Source organism: Corvus moneduloides, chromosome 12, assembly GCF_009650955.1.
Source record: "Corvus moneduloides isolate bCorMon1 chromosome 12, bCorMon1.pri, whole genome shotgun sequence".
Classification (NCBI taxonomy): Eukaryota; Metazoa; Chordata; class Aves; order Passeriformes; family Corvidae; genus Corvus; species Corvus moneduloides.
Window position 1 is genome coordinate 8363535 of NC_045487.1, and position 16965 is coordinate 8380499.

At 55.4% G+C, this 16965-nt stretch overlaps 1 protein-coding gene across 1 annotated transcript; it reads right to left on the reverse strand.

The window, feature by feature from the left end:
- Positions 1 to 7967: 7967 nt before the first annotated feature.
- On the reverse strand, positions 7968 to 9411 carry LOC116450061 (metallothionein-1). The gene is made up of 3 exons (XM_032122107.1): positions 9215 to 9411; positions 8812 to 8877; positions 7968 to 8239 (listed from the first exon to the last, which is right to left on the reverse strand). Exons 1-3 carry the CDS (start codon positions 9243 to 9245, stop codon positions 8145 to 8147), a joined length of 192 nt encoding a protein of 63 aa, XP_031977998.1. The 5' UTR covers positions 9246 to 9411; the 3' UTR covers positions 7968 to 8144.
- Positions 9412 to 16965: the final 7554 nt, after the last annotated feature.

The following is a 16965-nucleotide window of genomic DNA, read 5'->3' on the forward strand; positions in this document are numbered from 1 at the left end:
GGTGTCCTGATGAGATGGGTGCCCCGGCAGGGTGGTCGTGCCACCCCAGCTCTCCCTGAGCCCTTCCAGGCTCCCGGGGCACCTTTCCAGAGCGAGGAGGAGAGTCCTGGTCCGCCCGGCGACCGGCGCTGGTGCCCTCCGGAGCAGGATGGGAAAACAACCACCCTGAGGGGCTGGGACCAGGACAGAGCAGACACAGGCGGCGACCGAGGGAAGCGGGGACAGGCAGGAAGCCGGGGCCGGGCGGGCGGCGGTGCTGCGGGCAGGCAGGTGGCAGCAGATCCCTGTGGAAGGGCTCGGCGGCACCGGGAGCGGAGCCGCCCGGGAGAGCCGTTCCTGTGGCGGGACCCGGGACCTCTGCACGGGGGGAAGGGGGTGCTGTCCCCTCTGTGGTTGCCTATCCCTCTACACTGGACGCACAGGGCGCCTGTTCCCTTGCACAAAATGCACAGGATGGTGTCCCCTCTACATCAGATGGCTGTACTCTCCGTACTGGGTGCCCATCCCCTGAGCATAGAGTGCTTCTGCTCTCTGTGCCGGGGGGGTTAGACTGGGTATCAGTAAAAATACTTCACTGAAAGTGTTGTCAAGCACTGGATCAGGCTGCCCAGGAAAGCAGTGGAGTCACCACCCCTGGAGCGATTGAAAAGACATGTAGATGTGTCACTTGATTTAGGGGTGGGCTTGGCAATGCTGGGGTAGCAGCTGAACTTGATTACCTCAGAGGCATTTTCCAACAATTCTAGGACTCTGTAATGTCCCTTCCGCACTGGGTACATTTCCCCTCTGCCTTGAGTGCACGTCCCCTGAGGGCAGGGTGTTATTTCCCCTGTGCACACGCGCCTGTCACCTCTGCACAAGGTGTGTTTACTCTCTGCACTGGGTGCATGTCTCGTCTGCACACAGCGCTTGTCCCCTCGGCACAGGACGATGTTCCCTCAGCACAGAGGTTCCTGTCACGTGTGCGCAGGCTGCTCGTCTCCTCTGCACACAGTGCATCACCGCTCTGCACAGAGCGCACATCCTGTCCGCACACGGCACGTGTCCCTCCGGCACATGGTGTATGCCAGCGCCACGCAGGGTCACGGACACCCATCAATCCCTCCGGGATTCACACAGAGCCAGAAAAAGCGGAACTGAATGCAGGCCCATGGGCAGCTGCAGGCTGATCCTCTGGGTGTGCACCCAGGAACCCCCTGCCCTGGCTCCCCTGGGTACTCAGGGGGCTGCATGGTCACCTCAAACCACCTCTGCAAACTGAGCTGGGCTTTTCTTCGCGGGGCTGGAAAAAGCACATCACCATCTACTTGCGTCAAGCAAAGGGTCCCCTCACCCTCCCACTATATAGAGCTGTCCACAGGCTGAGAGCTCTTCCGGCTTCATCAAAAAGTACTTTTTTACTTTTTTTTTTTTTTTTTTTAATAGAAAATACTCCTGAGGGGACCAGAAAGCCCCTACCCACCTCACTGAGAGCAGCTACCGGCAAGGGCAGGCACCGCGTACATCCCAGGCCAGCTCCTCACATGGGTGCCTGCACCCATTCCGCTGGTCCTGTGGCTCTCCTCACCCCAAATCCCTCCTGGGGAGGCTGGAAAGGGCACCAAGGCTAGGAGTCCCCACCTCTGCCAGACGGGCGTGCAGGCAGGGCAGGCTGGCACCGGAAGGGTGCAGAGGTGTGTGCCCACGTCCCAGCCTGGCACGCTGCTGGGAACGGGGAGCGGTTGATGCCTGGGGCGCTTCCTGTGAGGGCAAACCCCATCCGCGCCCGGCTTTGTTTCTGGTGCAGCAGGCGGGCGCATGGCCCCAGGGGCTCAGTCTGCAGCCCCTCCGCTGCAGTGGCCGGGGTCGCAGCCCTGTTTCACATGGCTCCAGCAGCAGAGCCGTGCCAGTCTTCTTTTCCAGCAAAACGTCTTCCCATGCGATTTATTGTTTCTTAAATGCATTTAAGGCAGGGCAGACCCTTAAAACCCATTTCCAGCACTACACCTCCGTTGCGACAAGCAGTGCTGGGAGGCTGCTTAGGCAAAGACACACTAATGCAATAAGGCAACACATTTAAAAGGCAAATGGGTGCTGAGCTGGGTGTTGCTTTTCTCACTGGCAAAGTTGGGTGCTGAGCAGTCTGGGCACCCCCTGCAGAGCCATGTGCTGAAGCTGGGGAAATGGCGAGTCTGAATCATCCCAGATGCCTGAAACATCCCTGGAAACTGGTATCGCCATGCTCCCCCTGTGCAGACACCTCACCTTGTGCCACCCAGCCTAGCAGAAAGGACTACCCAAGTGGCCAATTTTGCTGGTTTTTTGTCTTTTCCCTTGTCCCTGGTGCCTTGTCACCAAGGGCTGTAGGAGACTTTCCTGACAGGTAGAGCTGACCCATTGCCTGAAGAAGCACAAAGGGGGTGAGGGCAGCAGGGCTGGGAACCTACATCTGTGGTGGGGCACACCCAGGAGACATGTAGGGGCAAGCAGGTGCCTCAAAATGTGACTCTTTCACTTGGCAGAGACCTTGGGAAGCAAAATACGTCCCATGCATCTTCCCACTGCCCTCCCTCCCCCATCCCAGCAGCCACCCCTCATCTAGGCAGCCGAGAACTGCATTCATGGCTATGGTTACCTGCTCTCCTGCATCTGGAGGTCATTGCAACTTTAAGCAAGGTGCTTCCCAAAAACGAACTGGAAAAAACTGCTTGGAGGTTATGCCCACAGCAGGAGCCAGGCACTGTAGCTGCAAGTATTTGGCATGGGGAGGCTGTAGGGAAAGTGTCCCTTTGAGGATGAATCTGCTCTGAAACAATTGGGGTTTGCAAAGTACAAGCTCTTGAGGAAGGGGGGTTTGTCCCCACTAGAATTTGTCCAAGTGCTCTCCAACAGCAGCTCAGGGCGTGCACGTTGCCAGCACACATCACCCTCCCACCCAACACGCTTATTCCCACAAGCTTTCACCCAAAGGAAGCCCCAAACGTGGTGCAGAGGCACCTGCCATGAAGCCAAAGGAAGGCTGGAGGGGACTGGAGCCCCTCCTTCCCTTGCTTGCCCACACCCCTGGGTATCTCACCTGTCCTCCCGGGGAGACCAGCACCTTAGAGATGCCCAGAGCAACCCCACATGCAGGATGAGGTCCATCCCGTGCCCTGTGAATCTCCTTTTCTCCCCCAAGGAGGTGCAGAGCCCACTTAGGGAAGTGTTTGTGAGCAGCCGTCTCCCATCCCGCAGCAACAATTCCCACACAGGTATCCCAAGTGACGAAAATGCTCAGCCTCCAACCCAGCCCCAACAGCAGCACTCGTACCTCCAGACAAACTCCTTTATTTCCATCCAGTTTCACCACTGGTACAGATCATACAAAACATGAAAAACCAAAAAAAATAGGCTTTTTTGTGTCCCCCACCCCCCATCCCCAAAGCGTGCCGGCTATTTACAGGCAGAGGCGAGTGGCTCAGTGGCAGCAGCTGCACTTGCTGCTGGTCGGCTCCTTGCACACGCAGCCCTTGGCGCAGTTGCTGCAGCTCGCGGGGCAGCAGGAGCAGCAGCCTGGGGGCGACACAAGAGTTAGGAGGTAGGTGGAAGGGACTGGTGTTCCATGGGGCAGGGGGACCCAGTGGAGAGTGGGGAACGTCACCTCTGCATGAGCAGGGCTGATGATCCCAAAGGGTTGGAGTTCTCCCTGCAGGGCAGGGGCAGACCCCCAGAGGGGAACTGGGGTGGGGGGGGTTGTCTCAATGGGCATGGGGAAGAGGGAAGGATCCCATTAGGGTCCTACAGGGCAAGAGAGGGAGTGGTGGGGTCTCCATACGGGGTCCGACAGGGCAAGAGGGGTTGTCTACAGGGCAAGACTTGGGAGGTCCCCATGGGGGTCCAACAGAGCAAGAAAGAGCTCCCTTGCGGGGCAGGAAGGTGTCCATGGGGTCCCACAGGGCAAGGAGGGGTTCCCCTACGGAGCAGCAAGGCGCCCAGGGAGTCCCACAGTACAAGAAGTTCCCCTATTGAGCAGAGAGGTGCCCATGGATGTCCCACAGGGCAGTGGCAGCTCCCTCCAAGGACAAGGCTGAGTCCCCCCTCCCTGAGACCCCCACTCACTCTTGCGGCAGCTCCGGCAGCGGCAGTTCTTGCACTTGCAGGACCCGGCGCAGGAGCAGGAATCACCTGGGGAGTGAGCGAAAGAGAGCGGAGTCAGCCGGGAGTCAGGCAGCCGGGAGTTAGGCGGGAGTCAGCCGGGACAGGACGGGGCACTTACCGGCGGCACACGTGCAGTCCTGGGGGTCCATGGCTCGGCTCGGCTCGGCTCTGCTTAGCTCAATCTAGTTTAGCTCGAACCAGGTCGATCCGGCGGTTCCGGCAGCGGTGCGGAGTAGCGCCGGCCGCCCGCTATTTATGGGGCACGACGCGGGGCGGTGCTGGCGCTGCGCACGGTGCAGCGGGGCCGCCAGCACCGGGGCCGTGCTCACCGGGGGCGGTGCCGTGCCGTGCTCACCCTGGGGCCGTGCTCATCCCGGGGGCCGTGCTCACCCGGGGGCCGTGCTCATCCCGGGGCCGTGCTCACCCGGGGCGGTGCCGTGCCGTACTCACCCTCGGGCCGTGCTCACCCCGGAACCGTGCTGTGCCCGGGGCCGCGCCGTGCCCTACCCCGAGGCCGTGCCGTGCCCAGTGTGGGGCCGTGCCGTGCCGTGCTTACCCGGGTCACGGACCTGCCCGCCCACCCCTGCTCCCAGCCCCCTGCGGGGAGGCCGGGGTGTCTCACCCGCACGCCCGTCCCAGGCAGGGTGCTGCACCCCGGGGGATCGAGCCGCTGAACTGCGCGGGTTGTGGGGGTGACAGCGCTGGCATGGCACTGCCACCAGGTCCTGCACACTTGGGACAGCCCCGTGATGCTTCCCCATGTGTCCAGCGCTGTGGTGAAGTGGTGCCCCCCACCCCAGGGGTGGCTATGGGGTGCATGGGGCTGCCCCTGAGGATGAGATTGACTATTTCAGCACCCCACTGGAAAGTGGGATGGCCCTGGGCAGCCCCCGTGGGGCTGGAGTGCTCAGATGGCCTCCCAGGAGGGGTGGATCATAGAACATACAATACTAGGAGTTGGAAGAGACCCATAAAGATCATCAAAGAGACCCATAAAGATCATCCTGAACCTGCACAGGACAACCGCAAAAAGCATACCATGTGCCTGAGAGTGTTGTCCACACACTTCCTAAGCACTGTCAGGTTTGGTGCAGTGACCACTTCCCTGGGGAGTCTGTTCCAGTGCCCGACTACCTTCTGGGTAGAGAACCTTTTCCTAGTACCCGACCTAAATCTCCCTTAAGTTTCATGCAGTTCCCTCGGGTGAGCATGGGGATGCAGTGTGGTAGTTTGGCATTGCCAGCTCTGAGCTGCTGGGAATTACTTTCTCATTCCCGTGAGTTTTTCACCTTGTCACAGGGTTTATGTGCCAACTGGCACGTGCCCGTGGCCAGTTCAACATCCAGCATGGAAAACAGTGGCTGGGCCAGGGCCACGCCGTCCCCGTGCCTGCAGCCCCTGCTCTTGGTGGTGTCACAGATGGGGCAAGCCAGAGCTCAGAGCCGGTGCTGTAGATGGGGCCCACCTCCGCGGAGCCCGGACCAGCGGGCTCTAGGACCAGGAGAGCTTCAGTGACCCAGGGAGGCTGTGCCAGGGAACGGCTCGTGCTTGTTTGCAAAAGCACGGGGTTGTTTTTCCCTGGCAGTGTTTGCCGGTAGCAGTGAAGCGAAGCCAGCAAGCATTGCACACGCCACTGTCTGAGCGGGAAGGAGGAGAGGTGGAATAACCGAGCACGTGTGCTGTCACTTCAAATAAACACGGGTTGTGAAATCGCTTCCCTCCCGGACACCCCCAGCGCCGTGCTTCGGGAATGTGCTGTCCCCGCGGGCCCCCCCGCCAGCGGGGCGGGTTCTGCTGCACCCGTGGTCGAGGAAAGGAGAGCCCCAATCACCCAAAATGGGATCGCGCGGGGGTGACTGTGCAGGGCCAAAGCTGCAGGGAAAGCAGGGGAATTCCCAGACTCCTGCATGTCATACATGGAGGGGCTGTGCTGAATCCCGGGACACATTGTCCCGGGCCCGCATCACTGTGAGCGGGAAGAGGCAGCACAGCATCGCCACAGAACTGTATGTGAAGCTGGGATGGGGAAAGAGCCTGGAAAATGCCTGATTTCCCAATCTGAGCATTTCTACTAAATAATGAGGTCATCCTGCAAGCAGAACAGAGAGGAATGAATGAGTATCCCCTGAGCCATGGGCTTGCTGAAAGGCCATGCCAGACATCAATGGGGAGAGGAGAGCTCAGAGGGGTCTCCTGTATTACTGCTGGTATTCCAATTTCCCAGGGCACGGAGTAGTTAAACCCAAGTTTGTTCCTATGTAAGAGGAGTGCCAGGTCCAACTCTGATTTTGTAGCAGCCATAAAGTGAGGAGCAGAGCTGCAGCTGCCCAGCACAGATGTCAGGGCTCAGAGTTGGGATGCTGGAACCCTCAGTTCCCCCCTTCCCCCCACCACCGCCACTCCCCTGAAGGCAGGGGACAGCATCCAACAGCTGCTCTCCATCACACTGCCATAGGGCACAGGGATGGGCACAGCACAGAGCCATGGGGCAGGACCAGTGCATACCCACAGGGGCCAGCAAAGCCAGAGGGATGCCATGAGCTTTGCTGGTTAAACCACATGTTTGGTGATAAATCCCATTAGCAACCTCTCCTTCACTCTTGTCGTGGCCCACCAGTGATGTTTTTGTATAGTGGGCACTTACATCTCTCTGGGTTGGAAAGAATAAAGGTAACCCTGCTCTTTGCAGAGCGGAGTTCAGTGTGATTGCTCCATGCCTGCTGCATGCCTGCCCTGCCCTACATTTGGTGATGTAGGGGTGGCCTTTGCACCTGTTAGAAGTGTGGGGTGATGGTGACATCTCAGGGGACACCCTGAGGGAGGAGCCCTCCTGGAGCAAAGGGGTAACCCCTAGGGACTGGCACCGTGAGCAGCCCGTGGGCAGGGGTGCTGTGCTGTAGGCTGTGCCAAATCCCTGGCTGAGTCCTGGCGGTGGTGACTGGGTGGGTCAGGAAAGGTTTTTAACCTAAAAAGAGGCCATGAATGGTTGCATTTGAGGACTGCGGGGACAGGCAGAACCTGTCATGTTCCTGGGAAGCAGCAGGGTGGCATGTGGCACCTGGGGTGCAGCGTTCTGGCAGCAACATGGCTGTGCCGGGGCAGGGTGAGCATCACACCCTGACATGGGCATTGCAGGCATCACACCCCATTGTGAGCTTTGCACCCTGGCATAGGCATCACATCCCATCGTGGGCATTCTGCCCCATCACAGGCATTGCACCCCATCACATCCCATCACAAGGATCACATTGCAAACCATAGTGGGCATCACACTACGGTCTGGGCATCACATCCCATCACAGGCACTGAACCCTATTGCAAGCAGGGCACCCCGTTGTGGGGATCACGCCCCTCTGTGGGCACTGCACCCCTTGGTGGGGAACCAGGTCACCTGAGGCTCCCCAGGAGCATCCAGCTAGGCTGGCAGAGGTGGCAGGGGAATAAGCAGTGTGGTTCTGCCAGCCATTTCAACTAACTTGCCAGGAGGAAAACTAAACCTGTTTCTCTGCTGCCCCACCTGCCGTGGAAACATTCCCCCTGGAAATGGGCAGGGCTGGGGCGGTTATTACAGTGAAAGCTTGTAATAACAAGCTGCTCATTAGCCCCAAGGATCTCTGTTGGAGGAGACAGCATGGGATTTGCCTCTGGGTAACAAGAGGATGGGGGGGGAAATCCCTTGTTGTGTAGGGAAAGTGTTAAAACAAGAATCAGAGCTCCTGGTAGGGAGAGCAGAGCCAAGAATGGAAGACAGGAGCAAAAATAAGACGCAGGCTCTTTGCCATGATCCCCCACATGCACTGTCCTCCCGCTCCCCAGGGGAACCGCCGCATCCAACAGAAGTGCCAAATTCCTTATGGACCTTTATATACATATCACTTTATTTAGGTAGCTTATTACATGTCAAAGTGACAAACACTAAAGAAATCTGAACACATATATAAAAAAAGACAACTGACATACACAATAAGGTTATTCTTCTTTGGCCCCCCCAGATGTGCATCACCCCTAGATGTGCAGCCAGGGGTCCCCTATTTGCAGCAGCTGCACTTGGCGGAGGGAGGCCCCTTGCAGACGCAGCCCTGTGCACACTTGGCACATCCAGCTGGGCAGCAGGAGCAGCAGCCTGTGGGAAGGACAAAAAAATATTAAGGACATTATTGGGAGGTCTCAGGCTGGGACTTGGGGGGGTCTCACTTTTGGAGACCTCCCATGTATCCATGTCGTTCCCTTTTAGCAGCATCCCCATCCTTGGCAGTGTCTCCCAGGGTGTTTGTGCAGCCGGGGCTGGCACTGGAGAGGCAGGGGCAGAGTGTAGAACTCCCGGGGGTTCACCAGGATTCCCCCAGTCCCTCTCTTTGCAAACCCTCATGGCACCTGGCTCTGCTGGGGGTCACAGCATTGGGAGCACCCAGAAGAAATCTCAGTGCTGCTTCTTCCCCAGCATCCCCCTGTGCTAAGCCTGAGGTGCTGTTGAGGGGAATGCTCAGGTTTAGGTGGTACTGAGTGACTTGTATTGCCTGGAGAGGGGGTGGGATTCACACAGTGCTCCTTTGGGGGGAAAAAAGCCATATGTGAGGAATAAACTCGCCTCTGGCAATGCTGAGACTGATTAGATTCACTGCATACACGGACGTGTAGTGAAACCCCCCCGAGTGTTTCTGCCCCCCCCCCGGGGAGCTCAGGGATCCCTCTTACCTTTTTTGCACGATGTGCATTTGCAGTTTTTGCATTTGCAGTTGTCCCCGCAGGTGCAGGTGCCACCTAAAACATAGAGAAAAGGAGAAAAAGAGGTTGAGAAGAGGTGGTAGGAGGGAATATCCACAACTCAGAGATCCGCGGGGGAGAGCATTGCTTCCCCTCCGAGCATCCACTGATGATTCAGCCTCGCTCAGAGGGGAGGTCATTCCCAGCCGCTTCTCAGTGAGATGCTCCCAGTGTGACACCGCAGTGCTGGGAAAGGACTTCAGTTGCTGGCCCAGCCCGTACGAGAAAGAACATCGGGAATGGCGGAGGAGGCCGGCGGGCGGGAGTGTCAGTGTTCCCGCTGGGATGCCGGGGCTCCCGCTGCCCCCCGGGATGGAAGGAAGCGCTGCCTTACCTGTGGCACAAGGGCAATCCTGAGAGTCCATGTTTGGCTGGGCTGGGTGCCTGCTGTTGGACGCGTTGGGCGACGGGAAAAAGCTTTGGCAGGACTCGCAGCCGCCTCCTATTTATCCTTGGCCAGGCGAGAGCGAGTGCAAAACCTCCGCCCCTGCAGCCTGCACACGGCTCAGCCCGGCTCCTGCCCCGGGCGCTGCTGATTCACTCCCCGGGCGGCCCAGCGTGACCTGGGGCTCCCTCATCCCCCCGCGCCCCCTCCGCGGGGTGCTGTGGCAGCAGGGATGGCTGCCGGGGTGACCACCCGTCTCCGCTGAGGTGTTGGGAGGGGTGCAGAGAACTGCCAGATCTCATCACACAGATGACACCAGTCTCGGAAGTGTTGCTGCACTCGACAGGGCTGGGGACTGAGGGGGTGCACCCAGGGAGCCCCCACAGTCCAGCCCTTGATTGATTGATTGATTGATTGACTGATGCCAAAATCAATCTGCCAATCTGACTGGGGGGGTACATTAATCCAGGGAGTGCCACCACTGCTGGGAAATCTCAGTCCCCTCCTCTCAAAGCTGGCACAGTGGGGTGAGGGGGACCTGGCACCATGAGGCGACAGGGATGCAGTCTCTGCTTGAGACCCTGTCCTGTGGTTCCTACACCCTCCCCGCAAGCGGGAGCAGCAACAAGCTGGACTGGCCTGGCCAGAGCCTGCCATGCCCTCCCAGTGCCCCAGGAGAGCGGCACCCACGTCCCCTCGATGCCGTGAATGGCACCTCGGGGCCTGTCTCCTTCCCGGCTGTGGTGCTCCGTCCCACTCCTCTGAATTAATTTCCGTGCACCATTAGCTGGGTGTGCAGGGGAGGAGGGTGGCAGGCAAGCTGCCATCACCCTGGTCAACTCCTCTGGCAGGTTTTACCCACGCACTCGAAAGCACAGTGAGTGTTTGGGGTGGAAGGCACAAAAAAAAAAATCAGGCTTGCTGAGATTTTTGGTGTGGGGACAGTCTACTTTGTGTGCAGGAGGTATTGTCAGCTGTGGAACATCCTTCCTCCTCATCCCTGTGTTTTTGTGTGCTCTTTGGTGTCAGTGATACCCCATCCCAGCTGCCCCCTGCTTTGAGACTCCTTTGCCTTGGGGTTTTATCCCAGCTGGGCTTTTGCCAGAGGTACCTGGCTGAGGCAGTTTGTTGATGCTAATCCAGCTGAAACAGCGGCCCAGGGAGTATTTTTACCACTCATCTGTCTGGGCTTGTTGGGTGACATGATGGGGAGCATTGCCAGCGCCCCAACTCAGCGTCTCCTCCAGCCACTCCAGGCCAGTGTGGGAAATCAATATGGAAAAGCCCGAGGAAGGCAGAGCCAATGAGCCCCTTCCTCAACTCCTCCAGCCTGGAGCAGCTTGTTGGTGCCCTGACATGCCAGCCCTGCAGTCGTGTGAATGTCACACTGCTGCTGATGCACTGGGGCGTGATGGCAGGGGACAGTGCCAGGGACCAGGCACGTGCCAAGAGTGTTATTGTTCCTGTGGGAGCAGGGAAGCACAAACATGGGAAACACATGTGCAAAGGGTCACCTGCCTCTCTGGCTACGGCCCCCTGTACTGTGTTAGTGTCATGGCAAAGGGGCCGCATCTCCTTGGGATCTTGCATTTGCTCTGCTTCTTAGCTGAAATAGTCAGCCAAGCACTCCTGTGGTACAGTAATATGCCCAGGGAAATGCTTCCTGCCCTGTCATGATGGATACATGGGGAACAGCAATATCACTGTTGCATCTGTTGTGTCTTCCCCCACTGCCTGGCACCCCTGGCCACCCAGGCAAAAATTGTCCCTGTCTCCAGCTGGTGGTGGCCCAGGGATACAGGGACAGGTGGCTTCTCCAAAGTGGCCCCTCTCCTCCAGCCTGGAGGAAGAGGAGGAAGGTGAAGCCCACAAAATGGGAAAAGAACAATCTCTGCCATGAAAGGACAGGGTGCAAGAAAAGCTCTCCAGCATCTGTTCTCAGTCAGACCCCAGCCCTTTTTACCTCTTTCCTCCCTTTCTGCACAAAGGAAAAAAGCATCTTCCAGGTGATGTAGGACTGGGAGTCAGGGCTCTGGTAGATCTTGCATTCCTCCTGGTCTATTCCTAATTGATTTGGGATACATTCTATAATTAATTTGGCATAGGACTGGAGTAGTGGGTTGTCAGGCAGACACACAAATCAGGCTACCTCCAGAAGCAACCTGTGATTGAGGTGATAAGCTGGGGACACCTTCCTGCTGTTTAAATATCCCCATGACAAGGTCTTGCCAGCCTCAGTTTGCCTTCTGGCCCCTGCCCTCCATTTGCCTGGGGGTTCTGCATCATTTAAATGGGCCTGATGCTGCTTCCCAGAGCCGAGCAAAACAGGCAGGATCCCTGCACAGCATTTATTCACCAGCCCTTGCTATGCCAGAGCTGTACCCCTTGGCTCTCATGTCCCCTTTGTGGGATTCCTGGCTCTGTCCCCAGGCATGTCCGTGGCAATTACCCTGAGATTGCCGGGCGGATTAACAGGGTGAGTCAGTGAGATCCCTCAGTGCTCTAGGCAGAGCTGGAGATGATGTTCACCACGGGGATGATGATGGCTGAGCATCACCATGGGCATGTCAGGGACAGGGTTCCCTGGAAAGGAGTGAAGGAAGCTGACAGCTTTCAGGACAATGTGGCGGAAACACTTGTTCCTGTGACACCTGGGGTGCCTACAGCCGATTGCTGAAAGCCACAGGACGGTGCCAGGGCTGGTGCCGGTGACTGGCAGTGACTCAAGGCTGGTGCCAGGCAGGCGAGGAGGGAGGCACAGCAGCCAGCTCCTGTGCAGGTGAGCTGGCACAGGTCTGCCCTGGCTCTCTGTTGAAGGACACATGGCTCCAGTCACCTGTGGGCACGCAGAGGTGCATAATGGACCAGCATCAGCCTCCAGCTGCCCATGGTGCAGCCACCCAACACATTGCCTTCAGGAGACCCTGCAGACCACTACAGGTCCCCCTCTCATGGCATGTGCTCCCCCAAAGTGCTTGCTCTGGGCTCACTACTCCTCCAGAGCAGTGACGGGCTCTGTGACCCCTCCTTCACCCAGACACAATATCCCAGGCAGCCAGGGGGCTCCGCTGGCAAAGCACCACGGCTCAGTGAGTACAGACTGTGGGCAGGGATGCAGGGAGCTATGAAGCCTGTGTGGGCACAGCACTGAGACCCTGGGGGACAGTCCCTGGGGGTACCGTGCCCCTCACCATCGCCTATTGCTTGCCGGGCAGGGTGGTGATGCAGAGTACCCAGAGGTGTCCCTGACGCTGCAGCAGCAAGGGCAGCTCAGCTCTGCCTGCTCCAGCTGCCTCTTTGTGTGGGACTCTGGGCAGGAGAGCCACAGCTGGCCAGGGTTCAGCTGCCAGAGGTGCCTGGAACCACAGGCCACCTGGGACCAGTCTTTCAAACCCAAATAGAGAAAATAAAAACTATTCTAGCACCCAGCAAACATCCAGCACACGCAAGTGCTGAAAGCCAGCAGGAAGCCCTAGGAGTGATTGCTGCTTAGAAAGCAGGCTCGGCTTTGATCCGAATCTCAGGTTATTGTTTGCTGATGATAAACAAGCGTTTGAAACACGGGAAATAGGTGCTGACGTCGTTTTATTTTGCCAGCGCTTGCCAGCCCTTTGGCAGAGGAGGAAGAGGGTGAATCACCCCTTGTCTGCCCTGGGAAGCCATTCCCAACTACTCCCCATGTGCATAGGCAAAGCCTTGGAAACATTTGGGAGTGAAACCGGATCAGTGGAGTGACCTCAGGCGGTGGAGACTTCTTTCCCAGAAAACTGGAAGCGAAGACTTGTTCTGCTCTCAGTGGCAGACATTAGCTAAACCCATTGTCTGTTTTCCCTCCTTGCATCTTCCTGGGAAACTGCCTGCTTCCCTGCTTGCACCTTGATTGCAGTTTTAGGAAAATACATCCCAGCTAGTGCTTTTCCAGATACCAGCCATCAGCAAAGACGTGGCATGTCCCCATTTTCCTGGGGAAATGCCCTCCTTGGGGACTTGCTGGCCCACATCATGTCTGTAACCATAGGAAGGCACCTTCAGCGACGGCCCGCTGGCAGTGGGAAGGGGATGGGGAGATTTCCATTTAGCAGGAATTGCACGGCGTGCAATCCTGGGACGCTTTCACAAGCCGGCAGCACGCTTTGATGTGGGCTCTTTGGGAGCCGCCTTGTGACCCAGCCGGCTGCGCTAGGGCTGGGACTCCCAAAACCGGGATTATGAGTCGGGCTCAGCTGCCGGCTCATCCTGTGGCTCCAGGCAAGGGCTTGGCCCTTACTCCTTATTTCTTATCTGGAACGGAGCTATCAGTATTACCTTCCCCTTGAAACAGCAGTGTGGAGAGGGTGGGGATTTGCTAATTACTGATTTTTAGGGAGAAGGGAAAGGAAGAAATGCTGAATTGATGCCATGAACTGGGTCCAGGAGAGTGAACTGACCTTGCAAAGTTCCCGCCAGTTTTGGGGTGTGCATCCTGAGAGACCCCATCACAGGGTGAGAGCTCCTGTCTGACAGTACAGGCTTTTGGGGCCAGGTAATGTGTGTTGGGGCATGTCTGGAAGATGAAAGGGCTGATTCTTCTTTTGATCATGAAATTCTCATAAATGTTAATGGGAATTACTTCGAGGTCTAACAAGGGTTGAATTGCAGCCCCCAAGGGAAGGAAGGGGGTGAGGACCAACCAAGCTTTGGCTGGGAAATAAAAATGCTTAAATTTACCTTGTTCCCCACCTGTGAGAGCAGAAAACCAGTGGGTCAGGCGCTGCCCAGCATCCCTGCACACTCTCCTGGGATAGGGGTTCCCCAGGTGTCTCCTGCTTTGCCCAACACTGCTGGCAAATGTATGACAGGCTTTAAGCATCACCTTAACTCTAGGTGTCATTTTAATTCACCAATCTAATGCTTTCCCAGTATACAGTTTGGATTTTCTTCTTTTTCTTTGGTTTTGTTTTTTTTTTCTTACATCTTTCCTTCCCTTTTGTATTTTTCAGGTTCCCACAGACTTCAAACTCACCTGCTCCAACTACTCGCCGCCTCCCCTGGCTGAAACGTGACCCAGAGTTTCCAAGTATCGTTACCTTGGGCATATTTAATTATTATATTCCCCTTTAGTTGCTAATTAGAAGCCAAGAGTGGAGGGATGAGTAATTCCCTGGGATGTCAAGTAGACACTTGCCTGAGCTTGCAAAGAAAACATCAACCCCCTCAGAATAAAGGTGTGAAATAAAAGGATGTGATATTTTCCTTGATGTCTTTATAGCCTTGCTCCTGAGATCCAGAGATCCTTGTTGTCTATCCTGGGAATGATTCACGCAGCTGCTGTGCCGGATCCTGCCTCCCCCGAGAGCAGCATAGCTGTAGAGGCAGGATCTGGCATAACAGCTTTTCCAGCCCTATCCAAAAGTGTCTCCCATCCCAGGAATGGGCATGGGATGGGGGGGAGAAATGCTGCTCCAGCTGGGGCAGCAAACCTGGGATGGGGAAAGAGAAAAGCCCCTGGAGACAGGTGCATTCTTAATTTTAAGGAGTGCTTAAGTGTGCTGATGCTATTGCTCATCCCTCCCCACTCCCTCCAGCCATATTATCGCCCTCCCTGAAGGATGGGGATGGTTATTTTTGCCAACATTTTCCCAAACTCAGTATGTGAGCATTCCTCAGCATTCCTCTGCCAGGCAGATAAAGGCATAGTGCATTTTTGGTTAGATTTGAAGTCTTTTCCAAGAAACAGCTTCTGGGTGTATGACAATCCTCATACCTGTTGTGCTGTCATGTCTGGCTTCTCCATGCAACCTGCCTAGAAAGCCAGCACTCCGTACCAAGCATGTTTGATTATATAATCTATCTCTATATCTGTATCTATCTCTAATTTATTGTATGATCTTTTATTATATAATATTTATTATATTAAATTGTATTGGTTTAAACAATATGACATTAAATTATTATAGTCTATCAATTATGTTAGTAGGAACTGGAAAAGAGCAAACACTGGTCACAGGGCATTGCCTTGCCAAGCCTGTGCAGAGTAGCCAGGAAGGAGGATGGTGATGATCTCTTGCTGGATTTTAAGACCCCTGTTCTAGTGAAGAAGCTGAATAATTCCGCAACTACAGTCACACTAATCCTGGCCGCAAAGCAGCCCCAGTCTGTGCAGCAGTGAAACCCAGGGGCTTAGTGAGGATTTTATGAGATTTCCCCCCTTGTAAAAGTGGCAAAATGGAAGGACCCAGGACTGGATGCTGTATCTTTGGACGTAAATAAATTTTACTATGTTTTATTATTTTATTTATAAAATAAATAAATAAATTTAATTATATATATAATATATATTATATATATTATATATTTGTTTTCAAATGAGGGGAAATGAGTGCTAAAAGCCACGATTTCAATATTAAGAGTTTCAGAGCCAGCTGATTCAAAGTGGCAGCTGTAATTTAACTGTGTTGCAGACGTGCCAAACCCAATACCATAATTAGTGATTCAAAATAGTATTTACAGCTCAAATCATACAGATTTAGCAAAAAGTTGAAATTTCCATCTATTTACAATTTTACCAGCTTAGAAAGGTCTGTAAGCTAGTTTTCCCCCATTTTGCTTGGTTGGGTTTGAAGAGCCTGGCAGAGCAATGCTCAGCACTGCTGGGAGGGGAGCTGGGGATTTTGTCCCTGCCCATAGCAGGGGGGTTGGAACTGGATGATCTTTAATGCCCTTTCCAAGCCAAACCTTTCTAGAATTTTGCGATTTTCCCTGCGAGGACAGGAGTGCTTGCTGGCCTAGAGGAACACGCTGTTGTGTGCCTGAGCTCATGCCAGTGCTTTGCCTTTGTGCTCTGGTGCTCTGGTACCCAAACCAGCGTGAGGGAGGGGGGACGCTCTGCACGGCTGGCACTGACACTCACGCTCACCCCAAACAGAGCCACAAAGGCGAAAAAACACCCTCCTTAATATGCCGCACGCAATTGCTGCCTCGTTACCCACAATTATAATGGCACATTGATAGAACTGCCAGAGAAACTTGGTAAAAACAATTTAAAAAGGAGAAAAAGGAGGTTGTCACATCAGAATCGCATGATCCCTGCTCGAGTGCTGCTTTTGAGAGCCCTCCTTCGCATGCAGGGCAGGGACGCCGCTGCCGGCCAGGGCCCAGCCAATGCACAAGGAAATGCCAACTGGGATGTGTCTGCCAGCTCTCCTAGAAATTAATGAATCTGTGCCTCAAAACAGTGGCCTTTACAGGGAAGAAAGAGCTGTTTTTCCAGTGCATCCTCTTCCAAATCTGCTTCTTGCTGGTTTGGGGGTGATAATGTCCCAGTGCAGGTGATGGATTCAGGCACTGTCAGAGAGCACCGTCTATTTGCAGCACCCATGAGGGTTACCATGTTAAAATATATCTTAGACCTAAAATATTTTAATAATTTCTAAAGTATGACCTTGAGCCAGGGTTTCCCTATCCAGCCTGTGTCTGGGCAGGAAGACCCACGAGGATCTGCATACCAAAATCCAAACTGGGATGGAGACCAGTATCAGTGTTTACACTGTGGTTCTGTGGGGGTTTGGCCTCTGTTCCCTCCATCTCCAACCTACTCCCAGTGCACCAACGGCTGGATTCTGTAGGATACAGTGCATAACCCCACAAAGCAGCAGTAATGATGTTCTGAGGCTGTGCTTTTGCCTTCACGGGACATTGTGACTCTGGGTTAGGTTTTATTG

Bases quoted from the DNA above. Each gene is read 5' to 3' on its own strand.
- LOC116450061 (XM_032122107.1), bottom strand. From the start codon at position 9,245: ATGGACTCTCAGGATTGCCCTTGTGCCACAG. The intron at 8,878-9,214 runs GTAAGGCAGCGC...TCTATGTTTTAG, and splicing joins GGATTGCCCTTGTGCCACAG to GTGGCACCTGCACCTGCGGG. The intron at 8,240-8,811 runs GTAAGAGGGATC...TCCTTCCCACAG, and splicing joins ATGCACATCGTGCAAAAAAG to GCTGCTGCTCCTGCTGCCCA.